Source organism: Arachis ipaensis, chromosome B2, assembly GCF_059453495.1.
Source record: "Arachis ipaensis isolate K30076 ecotype BB chromosome B2, ASM5945349v1, whole genome shotgun sequence".
Taxonomy (NCBI): domain Eukaryota; kingdom Viridiplantae; phylum Streptophyta; class Magnoliopsida; order Fabales; family Fabaceae; genus Arachis; species Arachis ipaensis.
Window position 1 is genome coordinate 12,881,015 of NC_142437.1, and position 26,786 is coordinate 12,907,800.

The following is a 26,786-nucleotide window of genomic DNA, read 5'->3' on the forward strand; positions in this document are numbered from 1 at the left end:
CCTTTTGGTTTTAAGGGTTATTGGCTTTTTCTGCTTGCTTTTTTTCTTTTTCTATTTTTTTTTCGCCTATTTTTTTCTTTTTCTTTTTTTTTTCTGCAAGCTTTGTTCTTTGCTGCTTTTTCTTGCTTCAAGAATCATTTTTATGATTTTTCAGATTATCAAATAACATGTCTCCTAGTCATCATTCTTTCAAGAGCCAACATATTTAACATTCTTAAACAACAACTTCAAAAGATATATGCACTGTTCAAGCATACATTCAGGAAACAAGAAGCATTGTCACCACATCAATATAATTAAGCTAAGTTCAAGGATAAATTCGAAACTCATGTACTTCTTGTTCTTTTGAATTAAAACATTTTTCATTTAAGAGAGGTGATGGATTCATGGGACATTTATAACTTTAGGACAAAGTCACTACTACTAATGATCATGTAATGAAGACACAAACATAGATAAGCACATAATATAGAAAACGAAAAACAGAGAAAGTAAGAACAAGGAATGAATCCACCTTAGTGATGTCCTTGAGCTCTTCTATGTCTCTTCCTTGTCTTTGCTGCTCCTCCTTCATTGCTTTTAGATCTTCTCTGATTTCATGAAGGATGATGGAGTGCTCTTGATGTTCCACCCTTAGTTGCTTCCAATAATTGTGTGGAAGAAAATGTATCCCCTGAGGTATCTCAGGGATCTCTTGATTTGCAGTCAAATGTTCTACCACTGAGCTATAGACCCTTGATGGAAGCTTTTGTCTTCCCTTTCCTCTTTCTAGAGGTTTCTCTGGCCTTAGGTGCCATCAATGGTTATGGAAAAAACAAAAAAGCTATGCTTTTACCACACCAAACTTAGAATGTTGCTCGCCCTCGAGCAAAAGAAGAAAGAATAGAAGGATAAGAAGAAGATATGGAGGAGATGGATGGGAGTTTGTATTCGGCCATATGGGTGGGATTGGGTGGGAGAGAGATGTTGAATTTTGAAGGTAGTGGGTGTATGGATGTGAGTGGTAAATGGAAAGTAGAAGGGATGATCATGAATGGGAAGAGAGATGATGAGGTAGGTGGGGATACTATGGGGTCCACAGATCCTGAGATGATCCTGTGGGGTCCACAGATCCTGAGGTGTCAAGGCATTTATATCCCTGCACCAATTTAGGCATGTAAAATGCCCTTGCACACAACTCTGGGCGTTCAGCGCCAGGTTGGTGCCCATTTTGGGCGTTCAACGCCCCTTTGCTGCCATTTCTGGCGTTGAACGCCAGAACCATGCTTGTTCTGGGCGTTCAGCGCCAGAACTATGCTCTGTTCTGGCGTTTGAACGCCAGACAGATGCTCCTCCTGGGTGTGATTTTTCTTCTGCTATTTTTGATTCCGTTTTCAATTTTTATATTTATTTTGTGACTCCACATGATCATGAACCTATGAAAAACAATAAAAATAAGAATTAGATAAACATTGGGTTGCCTCCCAACAAGCGCTTCTTTAATGTCAATAGCTTGACAGTGGGCTCTCATGGAGCCTCACAGATGTGCAGAGCTTTGTTGAGACTCTCCAACACCAAACTTAGAGTTTGGATATGGGAGTTCAACACCAAACTTAGAGTTTGGTTGTGGCCTCCCAACACCAAACTTAGAGTTTGACTGTGGGGGCTCTGGTTGACTCTGCTTTGAGAGAAGCTTTTTCTGCTTCCTCTCCATGGTTGCAGAGGGAGATCCTTGAGTTTTAAACACAAGGGAGTTCTCATTCCATTGAAGGAATATTTCACCTCTGTCAACATCAATCACAACTCTTGCTGTGGCCAGGAAAGGTCTTCCTAGGATGATGGATTCATCCTCTTCCTTTCCCGTATCCAGGATTATGAAATCAGTAGGTATGTAAAGGCCCTCAACCTTTACTAATACATCTTCTACTTGTCCATAAGCCTGTCTTCTTGAGCTGTCTGCCATCTCTAGTGAGATTTTAGCAGCTTGCACCCCATAGATTCCCAGTTTCTCTATTACAGAGAGGAGCATGAGGTTTATTCCTGAACCAAGGTCACACAGAGCCTTAAAGATCATGGTGCCTATGGTACAGGGTATTATGAACTTTCCAGGATCCTGTCTCTTTTGAGGCAATGTCAGTTGATCCAGATCACTTAGTTCATTGATGAACAAGGGAGGTTCAACTTCCCAAGCATCAATGCCAAATAATTTGGCATTCAGCTTCATGATTGCACCAAGAAACTTGGCAGTTTGCTCTTCAGTAACATCCTCATTCTCTTCAGAAGAGGAATACTCATCAGAGCTCATGAAGGGCATAAGGAGGTTCAATAGGATCTCTATGGTCTCTAGGTGAGCCTCAGAGTCCTTTGGTTCCTCAGGGGGAAGCTCCATATTGATCACTGGACGTCCCAGGAGGTCTTCCTCCTTGGGATTCACGTCCTCTCCTTTCCTCACAGGTTCGGCCATGGCGCTTATGTCAATGGCCTTGCACTCTCCTTTTGGATTCTCTTCTGTATTGCTTGGGAGAGTACTAGGAGGGATTTCAGTGATCCTTTTACTCAGCTGGCCCACTTGTGCTTCCAGATTTCTAATGGAAGACCTTGTTTCAGTCATGAAACTTACAGTGGCCTTAGATAGATCAGAGACTAGATTTGCTAAATTAGAAGCATTTTGTTCAGAGTTCTCTGTCTGTTGCTGAGTTGATGATGGAAAAGGTTTGCCATTGCTAAACCTGTTTCTTCCACTATTATTAAAGCCTTGTTGAGGCTTTTGATCCTTCCATGAGAAATTTGGATGATTTCTCCATGTTGAGTTATAGGTGTTTCCATAAGGTTCACCTAAGTAGTTCACCTCTGCTATTGCAGGGTTCTCAGGATCATAGGCTTCTTCTTCAGAAGATGCCTCTTGAGTACTGTTGGATGCAGCTTGCATTCCATGCAGACTCTGAGAAATCATATTGACTTGCTGAGTCAATATTTTGTTCTGAGCCAATATGGCATTCATAGTATCAACCTCAAGAACTCCCTTCTTCATAGGCATCCCATTACTCACAGAATTCCTTTCAGAAGTGTACATGAATTGGTTATTAGCAACCATGTCAATGAGTTCTTGAGCTTCTGCAGGCGTTTTCTTTAGGTGAATGGATCCACCTGCAGAAGTGTCCAGTGACATCTTTGATAGCTCAGACAGACCATCATAGAATATATCCAGGATGGTCCATTCTGAAAGCATGTCAGAAGGACACTTTTTGGTCAACTGTTTGTATCTTTCCCAAGCTTCATAGAGGGATTCACCTTCTTTCTGTCTGAAGGTTTGAACATCAGCTCTAAGCTTGCTCAGCTTTTGAGGAGGAAAGTACTTGGCTAAGAAAGCCGTGACCAGCTTATCCCAAGAGTTCAGGCTGTCTTTAGGTTGAGAATCCAACCATAATCTAGCTCTGTCTCTTACAGCAAAAGGGAAAAGCATGAGCCTGTAGACTTCAGGATCTACTCCATTAGTCTTAACAGTATCACATATCTGCAAGAATTCAGTTAAGAACTGAAAAGGATCTTCAGATGGAAGTCCATGAAACTTGCAGTTCTGCTGCATCAGAGAAACTAATTGAGGTTTCAGCTCAAAGTTGTTTGCTCCAATGGCAGGAATGGAGATGCTTCTTCCATGTAAATTGGAATTAGGTGCAGTGAAATCACCAAGCATCCTCCTTGCATTATTATTATTTTCAGCTGCCATCTCCTCTGCCTGTTCAAAAATTTCTGAAAGGTTATCTCTGGATTGTTGTATTTTAGCTTCTCTTAATTTTCTCTTCAGAGTCCTTTCAGGTTCTGGATCTGCTTTCACAAGAATGTTCTTATCCTTGCTCCTGCTCATATGACAAGGAAGAATGGCCAGAAAAATGATAATAATAATAGAGATCCTTTATACCACAGTATAGGGATCCCTTTGTGAGTGGAAGAGAAGGGGGAGACAAAGAATGTGATGTAAAGGAAGAAATGCAACTGTACGAATGGAAGAGATGTGAGATGAGATGTTAGGATATGAATGAATAAATAGAATAGGATGAGAGAAAGAGAGGGAATTTTCGAAAGTTATTTTTGAAAAGGAGTTAGTGATTTTTGAAAATTGGTTTTTGAAAATGTGTTAGTAATTTTCGAAAATTAAGATTTAAAAATTAAAATAATTAATAAATTAAAAATAAATTTTAAAAAAGGGGAGAGATATTTTCGAACAATGAGAGAGAGAGAGTTAGTTAGGTGGTTTTGAAAAAGTTAAGAAACAAACAAAAAGTTAGTTAGTTAGTTGAAACAAATTTTGAAAAGATAAGAAGTTAGGAAGTTAGAAAAGATATTTTGAAAAGATATTTTTGAAAAAGATAAGATAAGAAGATATTTTTGAAAAGATATGATAGAAATTAGTTTTGAAAAAGATTTGATTTTTAAAATCTCAATTAATGACTTGATTCATAAGAAATCACAAGATATGATTCTAGAACTTAAAGTTTGAATCTTTCTTAACAAGCAAGTAACAAACTTCAAATTTTTGAATCAAAACATTAATTGATTATGTTATTTTCGAAAATTTGATTTAAAAATAAGAAAAAGATTTTTGAAAAATATTTTTGGAATTTTCGAAAATAACTAATAATTTTGAAAAAGATTTGATTTTTGAAAAAGATAAGATTTTCAAATTGAAAATTTGATTTGACTCATGAGAAACAATTTGATTTTAAATATTTTTGAAAAAGTCAACTCAAATTTTCGAATTTGATGAGAGAAAAAAGGAAAGATATTTTTTTTTTTGATTTTTGAATTTTTATGATGCAAGAGAAAAACACTAAAAAGATGCAATGCATGAAATTTTTGAATCAAAACAATGAATGCATGTATGAATGATATGAATGTCAAGATGAACACCAAGAACACTATGAATGTCATGATGAACATCAAGATACAAATTTGAAAAATTTTTAATGCAAAGAAAACATGCAAGACACCAAACTTAGAATTCTTTAATGCTTACGCACTAAGAATTCAAGAATGCATATGATAAACATGAAAAGACACAAAACAAAAATTCATCAAGATCAAACAAGAAGACTTACCAAGAACAACTTGAAGATCATGAAGAACACTATGAATGCATGATATTTTCGAAAAAATGCAAGATGCATATGCAAGTGACACCAAACTTATGATATGACTCAAGACTCAAACAAGAAACACAAAATATTTTTTATTTTTATTATTTTCTAAATTTTTGGATTTTTATTTTATATTTTTCGAAAATTAAAAAGGAAAAATAAGGATTCCAAAATTTTTAATATGAATTCCAGGAATCTTGCCATGTTAGTCTAAAGCTTCAGTCCAGGAATTAGACATGGCTCACTAGCCAGCCAAGCTTTCAATGAAAGCTCCAGTCCAAAACACTAGACATGGCCAACGGCCAGCCAAGCTTTAGCATGTAGATCAGAAACAGTAGCAGGTGGATTAACTCCAACTAGCTTGCTCTTGATAACAAATTGCTGCCTCAGTCCAAATAAATTTAGACATGGCTTTACAGCCAGCCAGGCTGCAACATATAATTACATGGGCTGAAGTGATTAGTTGAATACCAATCCCAAAGTAGTTTGGGTATGGCTTTACAGCCAGATATGATTCAACATATTTCATGAAACACTAGAATTCATTCTTAAAAATTTTGAAGCCATAGAATAATTTATTTTTGAAAACATTTTTATTTTTTTCGAAAACAGATGAGAAAATTTTAGAAAATTTTTTTTTTGAAAAATTTTTGAAAAGAAAATAAAAAAGAAAATTACCTAATCTGAGCAACAAGATGAACCGTCAGTTGTCCAAACTCAAATAATCCCCGGCAACGGCGCCAAAAACTTGGTGCACGAAATTGTGTTCCATGTTCTTTGTACTTGTGTGAGATTAACAATATATAATTGTATTGAATCCTCATTGTGGCTCTATGTGTGGACACAACTCCGTTCAACTAACCAGCAAGTGCACTGGGTCGTCCAAGTAATACCTTACGTGAGTAAGGGTCGAATCCCACGGAGATTGTTGGTATGAAGCAAGCTATGGTCACCTTGTAAATCTCAGTCAGGCGGATATAAAATAATTATGGAGTTTTCGAATAATAAATAATAGAATAGGGATAGAGATACTTATGTAAATCATTGGTAGGAATTTCAGATAAGCGAATGGAGATGCTTTTCGTTCCTCTAAACCTCTGCTTTCCTGCTATCTTCATCCAATCAGTCTTACTCCTTTCCATGGCTGGCTTTATGTGATACATCACCACTGTCAATGGCTACTTTCGGTCATCTCTCGGGAAAATGATCCAATGCCCTGTCACGGCACGGCTAATCGTCTGGAGGCATCACCCTTGCCAATGGCTTCATCTTATCCTCTCAGTGAATAATATGCTCACGCACCCTGTCACGACACGGCTATTCATCTGTCGGTTCTCGATCATGCTGGAATAGGATTTACTATCCTTTTGCGTCTGTCACTAACGCCCTGCAATCGCGAGTTCGGAGCTCGTCACAATCATTCAATCATTGAATCCTACTCGGAATACCACAGACAAGGTTTAGACTTTCCGGATTCTCTTGAATGCCGCCATCATTCTAGCTTACGCCACGAAGATTCTGGTTAGGAGATCTAAGAGATACTCATTCTAGCTTATTTCATGTAGAACAGAAGTGTTTGTCAGGCACGCGTTCATAAGGGAGAAGGATGATGAGCGTCACACATAATCATTACCTTCATCACGTTCTTGGGTGCGAATGGATATCTTAGAAGAGAAATAAGAAGAATTGAATAGAAAACAGAAGTACTTTGCATTAATCTTTGAGGAACAGCAGAGCTCCACACCTTAATCTATGGAGTGTAGAAACTCTACCGTTTGAAAATACATAAGTGAAGGTCCAGGCATGGCCGAGATGGCCAGCCCCCTAAAACGTGATCAAAGGATCATAAGGTAATCCAAAGATGTCAAATACAATAGTAAGAGGTCCTATTTATAATAAACTAGCTACTAGGGTTTACATGAGTAAGTATTTGATGTATAAATCCACTTCCGGGGCCCACTTGGTGTGTGTTTGGGCTGAGCTTAAGTGTTGCACGTGCAGAGGCCATTTGTGGAGTTGAACGCCAGTTTTTGTGCCAGTTTGGGCGTTTAACTCTGGTTTTGGATCTTTTTCTGGCGCTGGACGCCAGATTTGGGCAGAAGGCTGGCGTTGAACGCCAGTTTACGTCGTCAATTCTTGGCCAAAGTATGAACTATTATATATTGCTGGAAAGCCCTGGATGTCTACTTTCCAACGCAATTGGAAGCGCGCCATTTTGAGTTTTTTAGCTCCAGAAAATCCACTTTGAGTGCAGGGAGGTCAGAATCCAACAGTATCAGCAGTCCTTTTTCAACCTCTGAATCTGATTTCTGCTCAAGTCCCTCAATTTCAGCCAGAAAATACCTGAAATCACAGAAAAACACACAAACTCATAGTAAAGTCCAGAAATGTGAATTTAACATAAAAACTAATGGAAACATCCCTAAAAGTAACTAGATCCTACTAAAAACATACTAAAAACAATGCCAAAAAGCGTATAAATTATCCGCTCATCAGTGTTCATTATGACTTTGAGGTCGTCGGTTAGTTGTTCGCAGGATTCGGTCTTGGCGAGCATGTCGTCTATGTAGACTTCTAATTTGTTACCGGATAAGTCTCGGAATATCTTGTTAACCAGTCTTTGATAGGTTGCTCCAGCGTTTTTTAGGCCGAAGGGCATTACTGTGTAGCAGTATGTCCCGTCTGGGGTGATGAACGCTGTTTTCTCTTCGTCTGGTCGGTGCATCGGAATCTGGTTGTATCCGGAGTACGCGTCCATGAAGCTGAGGTATCGGTGACCGGATGCAGCGTCTACCAATCCGTCGATGTTTGGTAGGGGGAAGGCGTCCTTCGGACAAGCTTTGTTGAGGTCCGTGTAGTCGACGCACATTCACCATTTCCCATTAGATTTTTTCACTAGTACGACGTTGGCTAGCCAGGTCGTGTAGGGGAGTTCTCGGATAAAGTTGGCCTCGAGTAGGGCTTTGACCTCGGTGGCTCGGTCCGGTGACATTTTTCTTCTCCTTTGTGCTATTGGTTTAGCTTTGGGGTCCACGGCTAGACGGTGAGACATTAGGTCGGGGTTTATTCCCGGCATGTCGGCCGGTGTGAATGCAAGCAGGTCTCTATTTTGTTTCAGGAGTTGAGAGAGCTCCTCTTTGAGGTCATATGGGAGGTTCCTATTAATGAAGGTGTATTCATCCTTGGTCGGCCCTATTTGTAGTTTTTCCATATCCCCTTCTGGCTCTGGCCTGGGTTGGCCGTCTTGTCGGGCATCCAGATCGGCTAGGAATACTCCGGCCGCATCTCGTGATTTCTTCCTTAGGGCTAGGCTGGTGTTGTCGCATTCGGCTGCGACTTCTCGGTCCCCGTGGATGGTGCCGACGGAGCCGTCGTCGGTTCTGAATTTCATAAGGAGGTATTTGGTAAAGATAACTGCGGAGAAGTCATTGATTGTTTTCCTTCCGAGAATCACGTTATAGGCTGTGGAGTCTTTTAGGACTACGAATTCAGATAGGATTGTCTTCTTCTGGCTGCTCGTTCCTATGGTGATGGGAAGTGTGATTGAGCCATCTGGTTTGAGGAAGTTGTCTCCGAGTCCCGTGACGCCGTGGCGGTGTGTTTGGAGGTTGTCGTTGCGGAGTCCGAGTTTATCGAAGGCTCCTCGAAAAAGGATGTTTGAGTCTGCCCCGGTGTCTACCAGTATCCTTCGTACGAGTCCTGTTCCAATTCTCGCTGAGATGACGAAAGGGGCATCCTCGGCTGAGGTGCCGTGTTGGCAGTCCTCTGGTAAGAACGTTATCGTATTGTCGGCCGCGGAGGTTGGGACTTGGTTCCTTACAGCCATTATCTTGAGGTCTTTCTTCATTGTTAGTTTTGACTTGTTTGATACGTCTTTGCCTGTGATGACGTTTACTATGATGGTTGGATCTTCCTCTGGGCTTTCCTTCGGGGGTTGCTTTTGGGTTCTCGGGTTACGTCCTTCCCTCTCCGGCGACCTGTCTCTCTCCGCGCGTCTCGGTTCTCTGATGATTTTGGCAAATTCTGGGAGTTTGCCGTCTCGTATGGCTTGTTCAAGGGCGTCTTTAAGGTCGAAACAATATTGTGTTCTATGACCGTAACCTCGGTGGTATTCGCAGTAAAGGGTCTTGTTGCCTCCTGTCCTTTCTTTGAGTTGCCGGGCTTTCGGAATGATGCCTCGATCTGCTATTTGGTGGTATACGTCGGTAATTGGTGCTGTCAGGGGGGTGTAATTTGAGAATTTGCCTATTCTTGGTGGTCGGCTGGTCGGCCTGGGGTGGTCCCGTTGATTCTCTTCGAGTGATGGGTTTTGGTGAGAAGCCGAGTTGCCGCGCTGGGCGTTGCCGTGCTGCCGTTTATTGGCGGCGACGACCTGGCTGACTTCTTCGTCGTTGATGTAATCTTTGGCGACGTTCTGGATCTCATGCATGGTCCATACCGGTCTGGTGGTGAGGTGTTTGCGAAAATCTTCATTCATTAGCCCATTGGTTAGGCAAAGGCTCGCGACGGAATCCGTGAGTCCGTCGACCGTTAGGCATTCGTCATTGAAGCGGTCGAGGTATTTTCTTGTGGATTCTTCTTGTTTTTGCGTGACCCCTAGTAAGCTGATGGGGTGTTTGGCTTTGGTGATCCTAGTAGTGAACTGGGCCATGAACTTTCGTGTAATGTCGTGGAAGCTGGCTATGGATCCGTTCGGGAGGGCGTTGAACCATTTGATCGCTGGCCCGGCGAGGGTTACCGGGAAGGCTCTGCATCGGACCGCGTCGGCCGCTCCTTCTAGGTTCATTCTGGCCTCAAAAGCCGTTAGGTGTTCTTGGGGATCCTTAGTTCCATCGTATTTCATATCGGTAGGTTTGTCGAAGCCTTTGGGGAGTTTTGCCCTTAGGATTCTTTCTGTGAAGGGTGTAGCTCCCATTATTATATGGTCGTTTCTCGTGCGTTTGGTGTTTCAGTCCCTCCGATCTTCGTCTGAGTAGTGTTGATAACTCAGGTCTTGAGAAGCGCTGCGGTTATGTTTCTTGTTGTATCGCCGTTCTGGCGATTTCTCGTGTCTGTGATCGCGTGATGAGCTGCGACCGTCTCTTCTGTCGTGTCGTCGGGTTGGTGACCTTCCGCGGCGAGATCTTGATCTGGAGGTTGCATGGCTTCTGTGCTCGTTGTTGTGTTTTCCTTTATTGGTTATCTTGCCTTCGAGTTCCTGAACTCGGAGGCAGAGATCCTGGATGATCTGCGCTGCTTTGTCGCTGGCCTTCTCAAGATGTCGTCGGACCGTGATGTTGTGATCGTTCGCGTTTTGGATAGTGCTTGCTATTCTCGCTTGGTTCGTGACTTCACGGTGCTCGGGGGTTGGGTTAATCGGTTGAGAGTCATCCTGGCTTGAGGGGGTTTCCTCTAGGACGTCCCCCATCGGGCCCAGCTGGCGCAGGTTCCCCACAGACGGCGCCAATGTACGAGATGTCTCTGGTACGGTTTGAAGGGTGGATCGGGAACCCGCGGGCGAAACTGGAACCGGATTGCTTGACTGGAACGATGGGGGGTGGTACCTGCAAAGACACTCCGACGCTCAAGTCAGAATGGATCTAAGAGGCAGAAAGTGTGAGGAATGAATGAATACCTGGGGGGACCTGGGTCCTCTTATTTATAGGTGACGGTGGATATCTTATCTTATCTTATTCGGTTAAGATAAGAGAGATATTTGGGTTAGAGGCTTTGAAGGGCCGGTGTTTGGGGCCTTTGTGTTGGAGCGGGTCGTCCCCGGGTAACCGGATATGCGGGATCCGTGGGTCGGATCCGTAACACCTCTATAGTTATTTTTAGGCAATAAGTTATTGATGTCTTTTAAAATAATATCAAAATTGTCGAATTTAGTCTTCATATATAATTTTGAAAAAAATTATTAGTGTAGAATCTACCAATGTATATAATAATAGCTAATTCATTTTCGACACCGAAAACCATACCTTATCTTTAACACCCCTCGCACATGTGCACACATGCGCATATATATTATGAAAGAAGTTAACTAGGTTGGATCAGTTTCATAACCCAACTTTGTAGTTGGAAGAATGTTTTTACCGAATTTTCTTGGACCAGTCCAGCAAATTAGTAGTCACTTTCAAGCCCCATAGCCTCTTCCACTATACATATATAATACTAAAAACATTATTTGTACATTAAATAAGTTATTATATATTTTTATATAACTATATATATAATTTATTTATTTTAATATATATTTTATATATTAATATATATTCAATATTAGTAATTGATTTGGTAGTTAATTTTAAGATAATTATTCAAATAAAAATAGTAAAAATATTTTTTATAAAAATACTTTACTTAAAAATGTGGCTTATTTATTTAATTATATTTTAAACAAGACAACACTTTTATAGTTTAGACTAATGCATAATATTTTGTTATTTATATTGATTTAAATATTTGATGTTATTAGACAATATTAGTATTGATTGTGGTTATGCTTTAATTTTAGAGAAGGGTTGGTTCTTGTTATATTTTTCTAAGTGAATTTTACCATGTCAAATAATGGTTGGAGTTTTAGAAATTTGGATATTTTCACATGCTAGCTTACAAGAAGATATTAAGGTAATGTAATGTTAACGACCCGCTTTTCATCCGGTATAATCGTGGCCCGAAAGTGTTTGGGTTTCATCGAATTTAGGGCTGGGTTCGGGTCTAACAAATAGGCCCGGTATACATTTCGGGTTGGGTCTGAGTCACATCAAACCCGATTTCACCCGGCCCATGAACACCCCTAGTGGCCATATCCTGGCACTCTTTTGGCACGCTTTAAAGTGTGGCCAAAAGGTTTTTGAAAAATAAAACGAGTAAACACCCAATTCGGTCCTTGTCCATTTTCATGAAGGACAAAGCGATCCCTGTCCAAAAAAAAGGACACTTCGACCCTCAACCTTTTTATTTTGAGATAATACGATTCCTCTGTTAAAAAAATTATTTAAATAATAATAAAAATTAGTTTTGTGGGGGTTTTATTTATATTTTATGGGGGTTTTAAACCTCCACAAAATTATTTTCAATAATATAACCCATTACTACCACTAGTACCATTACCTTCTTCATCCTCATTATTATCGCTTCTACTTCTATTATTTTTTATTGCTTTATCATCATCATTATCTCCTCTACCGTCCTAATCATCAGTACCAATATTATCAACATTAAAGTTCTCTTTTTTCATTTCTTATTCGATGTTATTTTTTTCTTTTAAAAGGTATTTGTACTACAATTACTTTTTTTTGCGACATCATTTTTATCCATAAGTTTCCTTCATTTAACCACCATCGGTGAAGGTATTTTTCAAAAACAAACTTATTAATAGTTTACGGAGGTTTAAAACTTTCACAAAATATAAATAAAATTACCACAAAATTAATTTTTATTATTATTTAACGAATTTTTTAACAGAAGAATCGTATTGTCCCAAAATAAAAAGATTGAAAATCGAAGTGTCTTTTTTTTTTGCCAATTCTATGGTGCCTATGAGTTTTTGCCTAAATTTTGCCTAACTTACTTTTTGTAGTAAGTTTTAATTTTTTAAAAATTATTTATTCTTATATCTTTTAAATTAAATAATAACTTTTAACCCTTTTAAATAAATAAGCACCACTTTTTAAACACCATAGCATTCACCTTTTTTTTTATAAGCATTGGCTTGTCTTTTGTGAAAATGGAGAAAGGTTGGGTTGGGTGTTTATTACTTTATTCAGATAAAACCTGAGTTAAGCTTCAATGTAGTCCCTGAAGTTGCACTCGAACCTCATAGTAGTCCCTGAACTTAAAAATTCCCCAAATTCATCTCCGAACTTGCACTCCGGGACTCAAAGTTGTCCTTCCGGCAATTTCTAGTCAACTGACGCAACCGGAAGGCTGAGTTGGCAAGCTTAGTGACACGTGGGCGTTACGGCTAGCTGATGTGGTAGAGTAAACTCTCTTGAATCAATTTGGTCCCTCAATTGAAATTAATACCCTAATCCCCAAATTTGAAGCCCACAGTGCTCACTCTGTTCTCTTCTCTTCGATTCTGTCTTCTTGTCTTCGAGATGAACAAAGTTGTTTCACTAACATTGAAAAGTCTGGCAGCAACAGCTCTTGCCCCCAACGAAGCATTTCTTCAACCAAAACCAATACCCTTTTTAAGTTATTATTGCTACACTCCTTCCTGACAGATGAACTAAATTTAGGTACCATGGATTCTTCAAGAATGTGAGCAATGTGGTTCTCATACTCATCAACATATGTATCCAAGTAAAGTCCATTTCCAATATCATCATAGAACTCTGTATTTAAAAGTTTTCTGTCATTGTCTCGTTTCAACCTCACGTTCAAAGGGTTAAATCCCAAAACGGTAAACGCCCTGGAAAGTGGATTCTCCATTGACGAAAGTTCAATAAACCACCATTATCCATCTCATGAATCAAACTTTTCACTAGATCAAACCGTCTAGACCTACAATACCCCGCTATAAGTACTCTGAAGGTGGAAATATCAGGCGGCGTCCCCCTATCCATCATCTCATTAAGAATGTGACGAGCATGCTCTAACAGGACTACTTTAAACAACCCGCTTATAAGAGTGTTATAAGTATATATGCGCGGCACCAAGCCTTCTGATAGCATAAGAGACAAATAATTCATAGAGTTTTTCATGTTTCCTTCGCGACAACTCCAACCAATTAATATCCCATATGTTACTTCATCAAGTTTAAAGCCTATGTTTTCAAGTTCTTGCATAAAAAATCCTGCCATTTTTACATTATAGCTGCTGCACAAAGAATTTATAACTCTATTGGTAGCCACTACACTCTGGACACGCTTTACTTCGACAAAGAAACTAAGCAAATCATTGAAGTCCTTCTTCTCACAGTATGCAAAAGCAATCTCATCGAAAACGAAGCTACTAACCTCAGGATTGAAAGGCAACACCTTCTTGACAATGTTCCTTGCTTCCAGAATCTTTCCATTGCCACAAATTAGTATCACCAAATTCTCCAACGTTTTCGCGTTGGCACAATTCAATTTGCCACAGAAATCCAGCATATCAACTGAAATTCTAAATGCAAGCTCTGTTCTCTGTATTCTCACCAAAAGATCAACAAGAACATGGTAACACAACCGCAAAGAAATCATACCGTGACCCCTCATAAAATCATACACAAAAACAGACCTTTCTAATTCTTTCATGTTAACATACCCTTCAATCAGATAACTGAAAATCTCATGATTATCCAATGAAATTTCTTCACCCTCCAAGTCAAATAACAAGCCATCAGCTTCTCTAAGCATCCCAACCTGCACAAGCAATGATGCCATGACCTCATAAGAGCACAAGAGATTCTTGAAACCCATGTTTCTCTCACCACACAATTTGAAAATCTGCTACAAAGACCTAACCTTTTCGACATGAACCCCAACTCTGGCACACTCAGATTGATAACCAGATTTTACTGTTGCTCACATTGCTCCTAACTGTATTGCTCGCGCTTGCCATAACCGATGGGCTTCAGAGAGGGAGAAGAGAAGAACACATAATCGAAGAGAAGAGAACAGAATGAGCATTGTGGACTTTAAATTTGGGGATTAGAGTTTTAATTTCAATTGAGGGACCAAATTGAGTTGGAAGAGTTTACTTTGCCACATCAGCTAACCGTTGTGAGTCCCACATATCACTAAGCTTGCCAACTCGCGCCACATGTCCAGAAATTGACAGAAGAACAACTTTAAATCCCGGAGTGCAAGTTCGGGGATGACATTCTCAACTCTTACCGTCACTCTCAACTCTCAACCCTGGAAGAGCTCAGATCCTCGCCGTCACCAGCACCGTACTCGTCTCCGCCTCGTCACTAGGGTCGCCCTCGTTTACCTCGTCGCTAGCGTCGTCCTCCTCACCGATCTCCTCTGCATCGTCAGTGTCGTCTTCTCTGCTCTCCTTCCTTGTCGTTTCGCCTTCCTTGCCACCATGCCCTAACCCTCACCATTGCCTTCCTTGTCATCGCGCTGCTACATCCCCTCCACCGCGCCTCCGCCTCGCATCTGCTACATCCCTCGTCTCTGCCATTCCCTGCTCCTTCTTATGTGCTGGTTTATGGCTGCTCAGTCTTCTCTGTTCATTGGTCACTGATTCTGCTGGTATGTTGTGAAGGTAAAGATTTTCCCTCAACTAATTATTGTACTTTGTTGCTGAATTAAATATCAGATTGCTGAATTAAAGATTTTCCCTCAAAATGAATAAGTTCTTTTCAGCTGTGTATGTGGCAAAATTTTAATTTAAGTCCTAACAAACAAATTCTCAGGTCGTTTTTACTGTTTTATTTTTGGTAGAATTTGTGTATGTGTAAAATTGGGAATATTATCAAATAAAAACTAAATTCTCTGCTGTACTATTTTTCTCCTTTCTTGAATGCTTTTGCAGCATGACTTAATTTAAGTGTTGATGACTTTAGAGTAGTATACTAGTGTGAGATGCATATGACTCAATGTACATTGTGTTTCTTGGGGTGACAGAGGGATGGGGAGGAAAAGATTTTTATACTGCTATATTTTTTACTTTGTAGGGTGATGCATTATAATTCTTAATTTCTTATAGCAGTATACCTATATGCAAGTAATATGCTTGTTGAGATTGTAAGGATCGATTTCTCGCGACGTTAGTTCACAAACTGGAAACCTCACATAGATGAATTGATATTACTTTATATGTAAGAAAATGTGGTGTGAATTTCAATATGAGACTCAGTTATGTTGAGTATGTTCAGGGTTTATATGCTGCATACATTGACTGCTAACTCTATACATCAGTAACTTACGTCTAATTATTTTTATATAAAATTAATAGTTTAAAATTAATAATTATAAATTATTAAATAATTTTAATTTATTTAATTAAATTATTATATAATAATTTTTAATTATTAATTTTATATGAAAGACAATTATAGATGAGTTATTTCTTAATATATAATATTTGTGATCATAAACTGAGGTAGCTAAAATGCTTTTGAAATCTAATGAGATGATCCTGGCAATAGTATGTTAATTAATTTAATTTGAAGACCAACATTGGTATTTTTATCAAGCAAGCAATAATGAAAGCATACAAGAATTGATCTTGCCTGATTATAAATTAGAAAAAACATTAGAATTTCTAATAGAGGGAAGATAATAGAATTAACCTTATACGTACACAATTTGTTATTAATTATTGGAAGGGAAAGGTAAAAGGAAGAAATTTGAAGTACAACATTTTTCTGCCGATCCCATGTGTTGCAGAAATAATGCTGCGCTGCACGTGTATGTATGGCAGAGATATCACCTTCTGAATCCATAAATTATGCGAGTTTTCATATGCACAGCTGCCTGATGCCTACGACTACTTGGCACTGCACGTGACTCGAAATATTCATCAAGTTTTAACACAGTGCACTTGGATACACTCATGTAAAAATTGATAAGGAATGACCATTTGATTCTACCGAACTAATTTGAACTCATTCCAGTTTTTAACCGAGTAGTTTTCTTTTTTTTTTCAAGTGATGATAATTGCATGGATATGAGGTGGGTATGGATAGTGATAGTTACATTTTATATTCATTCCAAACATACATTTTATATCCATTCCAAACATACTTTATATGTTTGAATTTTAATGTGTATGGCACTGATTGTACACTTTGGTGTCTGATTTGCACTCTCATTTTAAGTAATATAGGGCACTAATTGAGCACCAGCAAATCTTTGAATTTCATGTAAAATGTGCATTAGCATAAATTGTCATTCAAATTAGTTGGAATGGAAATATGTAACTTTTATCTCATATTTCCCGAGGGGGTGAGATGAGGAGATGGTGCTTCTAAAGTCTTTTGGCTATATGGTATAATTTAATTGATTTGAGGTTTTACTCGCTGATAGGAAAAACCAGAGGTCCCTCCTGACAAGCTTGTCAACATTCAGATTCCACCAACTCTAAGGAAGCAATTAGTTGATGATTGTGAATTTATCACCCATCTGGGCAAGGTAGTGCTATTATTTTATATATATTAGTTTTATTTACAGAGTTGAACCGTTGTCTTAATTCCTTTACAAGCAAGTTGATATAATTGTTACTCAACACAATTTTTCTTCAAACAGTAGAAACCTTTTTGTCATTTTGAAATTATTGGACCAATATTTTTATTCTTATCGTTTTTTTTTCTGCAGCTTGTTAAACTTCCTCGCACCCCTAATGTGAATGACATAATGAAGAATTATTTTGATTACAGATTGAAGAAATGTGGCTTGTAAGTTCATGCTGAAGCGCCCACCATTAAGCATTATCTTTAAACATTTTCTGTTGGAAATCAGAGTGTATGGTGAATTATTTTGATTATTATTTCAGAATAATTTTGGTGGGAAATGGGTGGGTTGAGAAGTTTAGATGGTAGCTTTTGGTTTTTAACATGGTATTCAACACTGCTACTACTACAAATAATTTCAGTGGCATTGTAGCTTGTAGGCATTAATTAAAATTGAAAGGAAGGGGGTCCATAAAGGTTGAAGTTAAAAGGAAAACAGAACTGGGTCCTAATGCATTTCCCCATCAGCAATCAGCAGGTACCTCTTATTTGTGTCTCTGCCCAATTTCTTCCCTCTTTAATGCAAGTACTTCTCCAACTTGTAGCCCAGCTTCTTTCATTACCCGGGCTGTTGTAAGTTGTAACTCACTCAAGTCCATCCAGGTGGCTTCCTAACGTGCCATTCCTTCCAGTTCACGAGAGTTTGGGTTTGAGAGCCTCTAGGTGTGGCAAGCAAGTATGGCAGCTGGCTGAGGTTGGAGAGACCATGGAAGGGCAGGCGACTCCGACGGGGAAGACTTTTTTCTAGCCCTGGTTGCAGCACACTTCTTTTGCCTGTTTTAGGAGGTAGTGTATTTTAATTTATTTTATGGAGAATTCCAAAAACATAACTAATTTTGCCATGAAAGAACAATAATTCCTTCAGAATGGTTGCACAAGCTAAGGTTGATATACAACATCTTCTATTTATCACTTGGAGTGGGTTTTTTCCCCTTCTTGGTAATTTTTTTTTCTAATTAATCTGTTGTCCTTCTTCAGACTTTGTGTTGTTCTTATTATTATTAGCAACACCAGGATATACTTTAATTTGTTCATTTTATTAGTTACATCTTTTTCTTACAAAGTATGCTATTATTAATTATTACTACTATATATATAAACTGTACTTGTTTTGTTCTTCATATAAATTAAATAATCCAAATGTAGAAGAAGCTGGAGTCCTCTTTTAAAACAAACTAATAAGGAATTAATTATGGGGCTGATTTAAAAGTGATTTTGTACTTGTGTCTGAATTTTCTTATGTTCCCATTCTAGTATTATTATTATTGTGGATGAAAAAATTTCCACTTAAATGATGAGAAAATTTTCTTATGTTCCCGTTCCAGTATTATTAATTTATTATAGTGTTAAATGTTTGGAGCCACTTGAGGAGAGATAATTGTTTCATTTCATCTCATGATGAACATGTGAATAATTACTAAGAAAAAAGTATATATATCATGGCACTATTGTCTTCAACATTGCTGGTTTTTGAAGTTTTGCTTTGTTTTCTCGAGTCAAACAAAATGGCAAAATATAGTAACACATTGACCAACTCATTCTTCTTATAAATAATCTCTCTCTTCTATCGTCTCAAGATGTGACTGAGGATTGGGATCCAAATTAAGGAACATACGGAAAAAAAAAATTACTCAAGTCTAAGTCTATTTTTACATTAGTCAATATAAAAATTCATGCATCATACACTATACTATATATACATTGGTCAATATAATCAATGCACATTTCTTCTATTTTAATATTTACGCAAGTCTAAGTCTATTTTTGTTCAGACTATCGATAGTTATTTATCCACTAGTGCTGCCACTTCTTTATTTTGCTGCTCCTGTGGTACTATAATTATCTGCTACTGAATAGCTATTTGCTGCCGCTGCTACCTCTCTAATGCTGCTTTTGCTGCGCTACCACTTTGCTGCTGTTGTGAAACGGATTAAGACAGTAATTAAAGTTGGTTTATGCAAATTTGAATACATCTATTAATTTGTTATTGATGTTATGCGTGCAACTTAGTGCTTTCTCGAAACACTTATCACTTTAGGCCCTTATTTAAGCATTGCTGAAATTCAATTTTTTTTGTTATTTTATGCTAATGCCTTCAAAGTATTTTGGAGGCTTGCACAACATTGTCTCTTAGTTAATTAGGAAGCTAGATTCGCAGTTAGTCTCAGTAAGGACTTCAATCTAGAAATTAAACTTAGCTATCTATTTGAAATATATAGGTTTTCGATGGATGTGTCCAAGGACTAGATGGATACACCACGTCATGAGAAAGAATATCAAGTTGGTGTAGAAAGATTTTTACACTTTGTTTTCTCATCAACGGGAGTTCCTCAAGGGGAAGAAATTCAATGCCCATGTGCAAAGTGTTGTAATAGACTTTGGTTAAAGAGAGATGATGTATATGATCATCTAATATGCCACGGTTTTGTAGAAGGTTATAGGCGGTGGTTTAATCATGGGGAATCACTTGTTGCTATGGATATTGACAATGACATAGACGGTGAATATAATTGCAATGATAATATTGATGAGTTGTTACGTGATAGATTTAGAGATACTACACAAGTTGACGGACAAAACATGGGGTCCAACGAATGTGCAAAGGAATTTTATAAATTGGTAGACGAGGAGGCAAGCCAAGAACTATACCTCGGGTATAAAGGATTCACAAGATTATCCTTTACCATCCGTCTTTACTTGTTAAAATGCTTGCATGGTTGGAGTAATGCGTCGTTTACTTCACTCTTGGAATTATTGAAAGAAGCAATACCATATTTGAAATATTCCTGCTTCTTTTGATAAAACCAAGAATATGGTGAAGAACTTGGGTCTTGACTACTAAAAGATTGATGCATGTCGCAATGACTGTATGTTGTATCGGAACGGGTATGAGAATGACTCATCTTGTCATGTCTGTGGAACATCCTGTTATATTGAGCATCATGTAGAAGCGGATGATGTTACCTCATCTAGAAAGCCTCGCAAAGCTAGGACTCCAAAGAAAAAAAGGAAGGTCCAACCAACGGCACTTGTTCAAGAATGCGAGCATAATGGAAATGGGACAATGTTTGAAGTTGAAAAGAACTCTAAAACTAGGAATCAAAGGACTGCTGAACCTGATACAATGGAATAAAATGACATAAATTCTGATGATGACGGAGAAGATACAAGCGAGATGAGTGCAACTTCAAATAAGAAAGGAATGGGTCTTGACATGTATTCTAAGGTACATGAGATAAATTTGGAAGATGAAAAAGATGAGGAAGATGAAGAAAATGAGCTTGATGATGATGATGCAAATGATGCGGGTAGTGGAGGACAAGCTAGTAATGAAGGTACTTTTCTTGTTTACTTTATTGTCTAATTATAGCTTATATTATTTCTCAATTGAATTATGTTATTTTAATCGGATTTAAGCACAATAAAAAAGAAAATCCGTGGAAAAACTATGTGCAAAAGGCTTCATGCCACAGATTTTAATGATCGACGGGAGGTGGAATTTTTTTCAAGGGCAGCTTGTAGGTCCAACCAAGGAGGTTGTATCTGACCTCAACCAACTATTGGGCACAACAGTTAGAAACCCTCGTTTTGTGACTTTGTTATATACTAGTTGGCATGGTGTGCCTAAAAAACTCAAAGAGGACATATGGGAGTATGTCAATGTATGTAAATATGGCATTATGGATAATTTTTTGTTAATTTATTTGTCACATTTTTTGTGCTAACTGTTGATATTCTAATGTGTTGTGTTGCATAGCAAAAGTTCGTTCTTCCCATAAGTTCAAAGCCTTGGATAATGCGGGCACTTTGTTGTGCATGGAAAAAATACAAATGGCAAAATAAAAATAGAACATTTCTTGAAGTACAACACAAAGAAAGAAATGATAAAGAACCGACCATTAGAGATTCTCGAGGTTCAATTTTGCAAACTAATTCGGTATTGGAGTCTTCCGGATATCAAGGTAATATTGTCTTTTATTTCTTCCTATGTACCATCAAGCATACTATCAGGAATTCTTCATGTTCCTAAACTTAGGTGTTTTAAAGAAATTTGACATGATGTCTTGTAAGAATAATATCTCTTCTTCATGTTTATATTTAGGCCATCTCTGCTAAGAATACTAAAAATAGGTCAAAGCAAACATGTCCTCACCAAATGGGATCCACAAATTTTGGAATAGTGCATAAGCAGCTGGTAATATAACTTATTTTTTTGTGATATATATATATATATATATATATATATATATATATATATATATATATATATATATATTCATGGTGTAGTTGTCTAGTTAATATGCTTCATGTAAACTTTTCTCTATGTACTCTAGCGCGATTCTAAAGAGAACAGTGAAGAACCATCAAGGGCTAAAGTTTTCATAGCAACTCGCACAAATAAAAAAGGAAAAGAAATTGATGCTAAAACACAAACCACAATTGAGTTGTTTGTATTTGTATTTGGATATATACAATATGAATTCTAATGTAATTTCTTTTTATATTGAGTTAATGTGACTTTGTATTTTATTGGTTGTTGTTTTTTGATAGACTAAACTTCGAAACCGCTTAGAGGCAGGAGAAAATGATGAGGATGCATTTGTAGGAGTGTTAGGAAAGGACCAACCAGGTCGAGTTCGTTGTTATGGGGCTTCGATTACAAGAAGCTCTCTTAAAAAGGATGAGGAGATTCACCACATAAAAGTTGAATACAACGCTCATGTCTCATCATTAGAGAAGAAGATGGACGGTGTATGTGGTTTATTAAAGGTATTGGTGCACCAAATCAACCCTGGAATGAGCGATGAAGAGGTAGCAGCCTTAATGCAAGCTGCCCAAAATTCTTCTTTGGATACCTCAAGTAGCAGAGCAAAAAATACTCCCTGCTCCTCCGAATCAACTCACATTCCACACAAAGATGATGTAAGTAATCTTTTTTATTTTATTGTCATAGAGATACTAATAAAAAAAAAAAAACAATGGTCTCTATCCTATCGTTAGCTAAAATTATAATATTTTTATTAATAAAAATGTTGGAATATAACCAAGTACTTTAATTTTTTTTTTTGTTGCTGAATTCGAACTTGGAAGGTTCTAATGTTGTGATTTTGAATAATTTTGACTGGTGAAAAGAGTTTAGTGTGTGTGTATTAATTCTAGGCTTATTAATTCGAGGCTTACCTAATCATGGTCCCCAAGATTACCTTAATTCCACACTTTTGGGATCAGTTGAAAAGCATTTGAAATTCGAGTAATGATATGTATGTGTTTGGGTGTGTTAGATCTGGTTGTGTACTATAATTATGTATTGGTTCCATGGTCATGGACATTCGTTATTAATTATGTATGTCAATAAATGCTGAGTATTTATAAGATTCTACTTATGATGCAAGAGATAATATAATTAAATTATAATTGGGTATATTTCACTCGTACACATATATGTGCAGGTATATAAATTAACGTCTAATATTACTTAATAGATTTGAAAGAATTCTGATATGAAGCATGGAAATATTAATGTCATTCAATTATGGAATTGAGATGGGAGAAGAGTGTTGTGAATGAATATGATTCTGTATTATATGGGTAGGTGTTCATTTGTGTTTTACATCTTGCAGGGCAGTGGTCAAAACAATTTTGCTCGCAATGGATGATACACGACGTTTTATATTTTGTAATGAAGTACAAGAAGTAGATGTTATGACTTTGATTACGAATTATAATTCATGTATTAGGAATTCATGAGTAGTTGTTATGATTTTGTTTTTTGGTATTTTGTTAGAGTATATTATGTGATCACACACTTATTTTGGTCACAACTTTATAAAAATTGGATTAATTGATTTAAAATTATTGGTTATTGACTAAATTATAAAATTATCTATATATTTTTATAAGGTTTTATTATGAAGATTAAAAAGAATAATTAGGTTACTGACCATTTTTATAGTCACGTTTTAAAAGCATGGCTATATGGCCATATTTTTGTCTATTGTCACGCTTTTTAAGTGTGGTCATATCTCCATCTACTGCCATGCTTTTAAAGCGTGACCACATCTCCATCTATTGTCACGTTTCAAAAGTGTGGTCATATCTCCTTTATTGCCACGCTTTGAAATCATGCCCCTATCCACCACATACGGCCACGCTTTGTGGCTTTCAAAGCGTGGCCATATCTCCCACCTACGGCCACACTTTTAAATGTGAAAATTTGTAAAAAGCGTGAAAAAAAACGTGGTGATAGGTTGAAAAAAGCATGGTGATAGAGCAACTGCCACCCTTGTAGACATGACCCTTTCAAAAGCATGGCGGTAACTCAGATAACTCAAAAAACGTGACGAAAAACTATCGTCACGTTTTTTTAATTTTTCACCACGCTTTAAAAACGTGGTAATAGAACTATTTTCTTAGAATGTCGATATTTCAATTTTAGGTTGAAAAGTGGGCTACCACCGTCCGCCCACTTTCAATATGCGCCCCCCATAACGAACCCATTTCTTCTTCTTAATCTATTATTATTATTATTATTATCTTTTAATTTTCACAATGAAAAGGGTCCAAACTCAATATTTCTACTAAAAAGATATAATACTTTTGTTATGATACGTACTTATTTATTAAGATATAATATATATATATACACATATTAATAGTTATTCTAGTATCCATTATTTCGGTACATATTTGTGTGTTTTAACTTGTTAGCATTTATTGTAGGTTTTTAAATTTATCTTTTCAAATCTTAACAAATATAATAGTATTTATTTAATATATTTTTTTGTTCCAAATTACAGTTCTCTCATCTTTTATTTTTGTATTTCTAAAAAATCTTGTCGTCTTACTCTTCAACACCCTTCTCTTCATTTCCTCTTTTACTGTCTATTTCTCTAACATGTTGTGTCATACAGGGAGACAAAACGAGCCAATGCTACCAACTAACCAAATGTGTTACTTGAAGGATAAGTAGAGAGCAGACTAAAATCCTTAATCTAGTTATTGAAGTTCGATAATGGAAGTAAGTTATATCCGAAATTAAGAAAATATTACGAAAAAAACTAACAATATATTAATTAAATATATTGATTTTATTTGAAGAATATGTTGCAGTTTAATTGTAAAATATTAAATTTAATTTATTGGAGATATGTGTGCACAAATACTACTACCTTTATAAATTCATGAGTACTATAACAAAAGCCTTTAAATAAAATAATTTTAAAGATATAATATAATAAATTATTTTTTAATAGAAATAATGAATGATTTCTTTCACAAATTTTAAACATATAGTTTATGTAATTGATGAAGAGAAATTTTTGAAAGAGTAACGTATATCATTAAAAATTCTGATTATAATATTTTTTAATGATTATGTAATTATTTAACAATTTTAAATTTGAGTTAAATATGAATTTATGTATTTAAATAATTTTTTAAGTAGTGTATTTTAAAATTAACTATTTCTCTCATATGATAATAAATGATTAGATAATTGTGTAATTTTTTTTTATAAATGTATGAAAATTATATTCTTTCAACTTTACCATTTATCCATGCATATGGCTCAAATTAAAGTTCTTGTTCTTAATTAATATTCTATTATTATAATAGGATCGAAATATTTAATAATAAAAAATTAACAAAAAATAACTAAAATTTATTTTATTTAATATTTATTAATTTTAATAATAATTAATAAATATTAAATAAGATAAATTTTAATTTTTTTTCTCTAACATTAATGTAATAAGATATAAAGTATAGACCGTTCCTATTATTAATTAGTAATTACTAGAAACATAAGAAGAGTTTGAATTAAGAGAAAGAGGGAGGCATGGAATCGAAGTTTTATTAAGAGAGTGATCATCAAAAAGGGGCCACATGTGTATTTACAGTGCATACGCCTAATATTTTCACGTGATGATAATTAATTTTTTTTAATTAATATAAAATAAAAATTCACATACAGTTATTTTTATTATTTAAAATTAATAATTAAAAATTATTAATTATTAATTTTACATAAAAATATCTACATATAAATTTTTATCTTAATATAATATATATTAACATTTTAACTATCATCTATAGGTAAAAAACATTGACGCAAGTAGCCACCTAATAATATTCCAAACCTTTAATTTGATATATGTAGGGAGGAATCAATTCCCTCTGGTCTTGGTCTTTGGCACCGTGACCACCAGCTTTCCTCCGCTACAAACCGCCGTGGCCATCTCCGGCCTAGTCCACGGCGGAAGCCTAAACCGAAAACCATAGCACTGCTGGGCAAAACAATCTCCACCGTCCATTCCCTTGATCACGATCTTGGTTATTCCAGGAACAATCTCTACAGCCTCTGCACTCACTCCACAAGAAGAAGAGCCTCTACACTTGCACCACGCAACAAATCGGAGAAACTGCGTGGTTTCGTCGATCGAAACGTCGTCGTCTGAATGGAGAGGGAGTTCAAGAACGCTGGCGAACACGTGCGGAAGTCTCCAAAGCTTCTTCGTATTGTTTGGGTTCGGGTTCGATGAAACGATGGCGTTTTGGGAACGATGGTTGGTTCGTTTCTTTGAAGAAGGGTGCACCTTCATCATTGTGAACATTTCTAGTTAGTTAGTTATTTACTATGAATAAGGCCTTGTTTGGATGTATTGATATAGGTAATGAAATGAGAGAAGAATGAAGACACTGAGTGGTTTAATTTGTTATGACCCACTTTCTGATACGACTTGAAGAGGAAAGTGGCCGATAATGTTTGTGGATGGTCATTTATATAAAGAGACACCGTGACAGTATTCTATTTGACGAAATTACCCTCTACAAAACAATATTTATTTATAAAAAATATGAAAAGATGATCAAAATTTATTGTTTATTATTATTAATTATTATAATGACTTTTAAATAATGTATTTAATTTGACAAGTCAATAAGATTAATCCGTTTTGTTATAGATTTGAGCTCCATTTAATTATTTGTAACTCATTAATGATTTAATTTGCTGCATGCATAAATTGAGGAGCACCGTTAAGGGATAATAATTTTCTATTTTTTGGGCCAGCAAACAATCAGCATTAGTATTCTTATACCTCAAACAAAATAAAGTCCAAATGTATATCGAGAGCGTGTACTCACGCTCCTTTACCACACGCTTTTCTTTTTTCCCAAAACGAAAACTCTCAGGGACCAGCAAATATAATAAGATCTAACCATCATTCAACCAGCATGTGTTTTTATATCAGGATTGTCTCACGCGTTATCACAAACGGCTTTCTCTCACGCTCCTCTCCAAGGAACTAGCCGGATACGCAACGATCGCAGTTTTGTTGACAAAGCTTGAAGTTTCACCTTTTACTCTTGGATAAAAATTTTCTTCCCTGTCGCTCATTCCTTCTCAGCTGCAGAATAACTCAGAATTTCACTCTCTCGCTCCATGTTAATGATGGAATCAGCGTTTAGAAGAACAGAATATTGAAGTAAGCAGTTTCTCTCTCTTCTAATTTCATGATTTT

The 26,786-nt window shown here is 36.7% G+C and overlaps 3 protein-coding genes and 1 non-coding gene across 14 annotated transcripts; 2 read left to right on the plus strand and 2 right to left on the minus strand.

The window, feature by feature from the left end:
• The first annotated feature begins 3,202 nt into the window (after positions 1–3,202).
• On the plus strand, positions 3,203–3,310 carry LOC148573060 (small nucleolar RNA R71). Its single transcript, XR_015905646.1, has one exon. It is a non-coding gene; the product is annotated as a small nucleolar RNA R71 (small nucleolar RNA).
• A 9,538-nt stretch (positions 3,311–12,848) lies between these two features.
• On the minus strand, positions 12,849–14,805 carry LOC110268713 (pentatricopeptide repeat-containing protein At5g15280, mitochondrial-like). The gene has a single exon (XM_088505331.1). The coding sequence runs from the start codon at positions 14,501–14,503 to the stop codon at positions 13,481–13,483; it is 1,023 nt and encodes a 340-aa protein (XP_088361457.1). The 5' UTR covers positions 14,504–14,805; the 3' UTR covers positions 12,849–13,480.
• A 97-nt stretch (positions 14,806–14,902) lies between these two features.
• On the plus strand, positions 14,903–23,083 carry LOC107624944 (uncharacterized). Of its 11 annotated transcripts, none has more exons than XM_016327439.3 (10): positions 14,903–15,296; positions 17,063–17,167; positions 17,351–17,430; positions 17,639–17,743; positions 17,869–20,600; positions 20,739–20,927; positions 21,023–21,227; positions 21,368–21,460; positions 21,817–22,188; positions 22,887–23,083. In XM_016327439.3, exons 7-10 carry the CDS (start codon positions 21,147–21,149, stop codon positions 22,920–22,922), a joined length of 582 nt encoding a protein of 193 aa, XP_016182925.1. In that variant the 5' UTR covers positions 14,903–15,296; positions 17,063–17,167; positions 17,351–17,430; positions 17,639–17,743; positions 17,869–20,600; positions 20,739–20,927; positions 21,023–21,146; the 3' UTR covers positions 22,923–23,083. The 11 variants fall into 11 exon arrangements, with proteins under 11 accessions (XP_016182925.1, XP_088361458.1, XP_088361460.1 ...); XM_088505332.1 differs by having other exon boundaries at positions 17,869–18,051; positions 19,485–20,927; XM_088505334.1 differs by having other exon boundaries at positions 17,351–17,497; positions 17,869–20,927.
• A 2,347-nt stretch (positions 23,084–25,430) lies between these two features.
• LOC107626858 (uncharacterized) lies at positions 25,431–25,868 on the minus strand. The gene has a single exon (XM_016329748.1). It carries the CDS (start codon positions 25,866–25,868, stop codon positions 25,431–25,433), a length of 438 nt encoding a protein of 145 aa, XP_016185234.1.
• Positions 25,869–26,786: the final 918 nt, after the last annotated feature.

Bases quoted from the DNA above. Each gene is read 5' to 3' on its own strand.
- LOC110268713 (XM_088505331.1), bottom strand. From the start codon at position 14,503: ATGGGTTTCAAGAATCTCTTGTGCTCTTATGAGGTCATGGCATCATTG.
- LOC107626858 (XM_016329748.1), bottom strand. From the start codon at position 25,868: ATGATGAAGGTGCACCCTTCTTCAAAGAAACGAACCAACCATCGTTCC.
- LOC107624944 (XM_088505334.1), top strand. From the start codon at position 21,147: ATGATAAAGAACCGACCATTAGAGATTCTCGAGGTTCAATTTTGCAAA. The intron at 21,228-21,367 runs GTAATATTGTCT...GTTTATATTTAG, and splicing joins GGAGTCTTCCGGATATCAAG to GCCATCTCTGCTAAGAATAC. The intron at 21,461-21,816 runs GTAATATAACTT...GTTTTTTGATAG, and splicing joins GAATAGTGCATAAGCAGCTG to ACTAAACTTCGAAACCGCTT.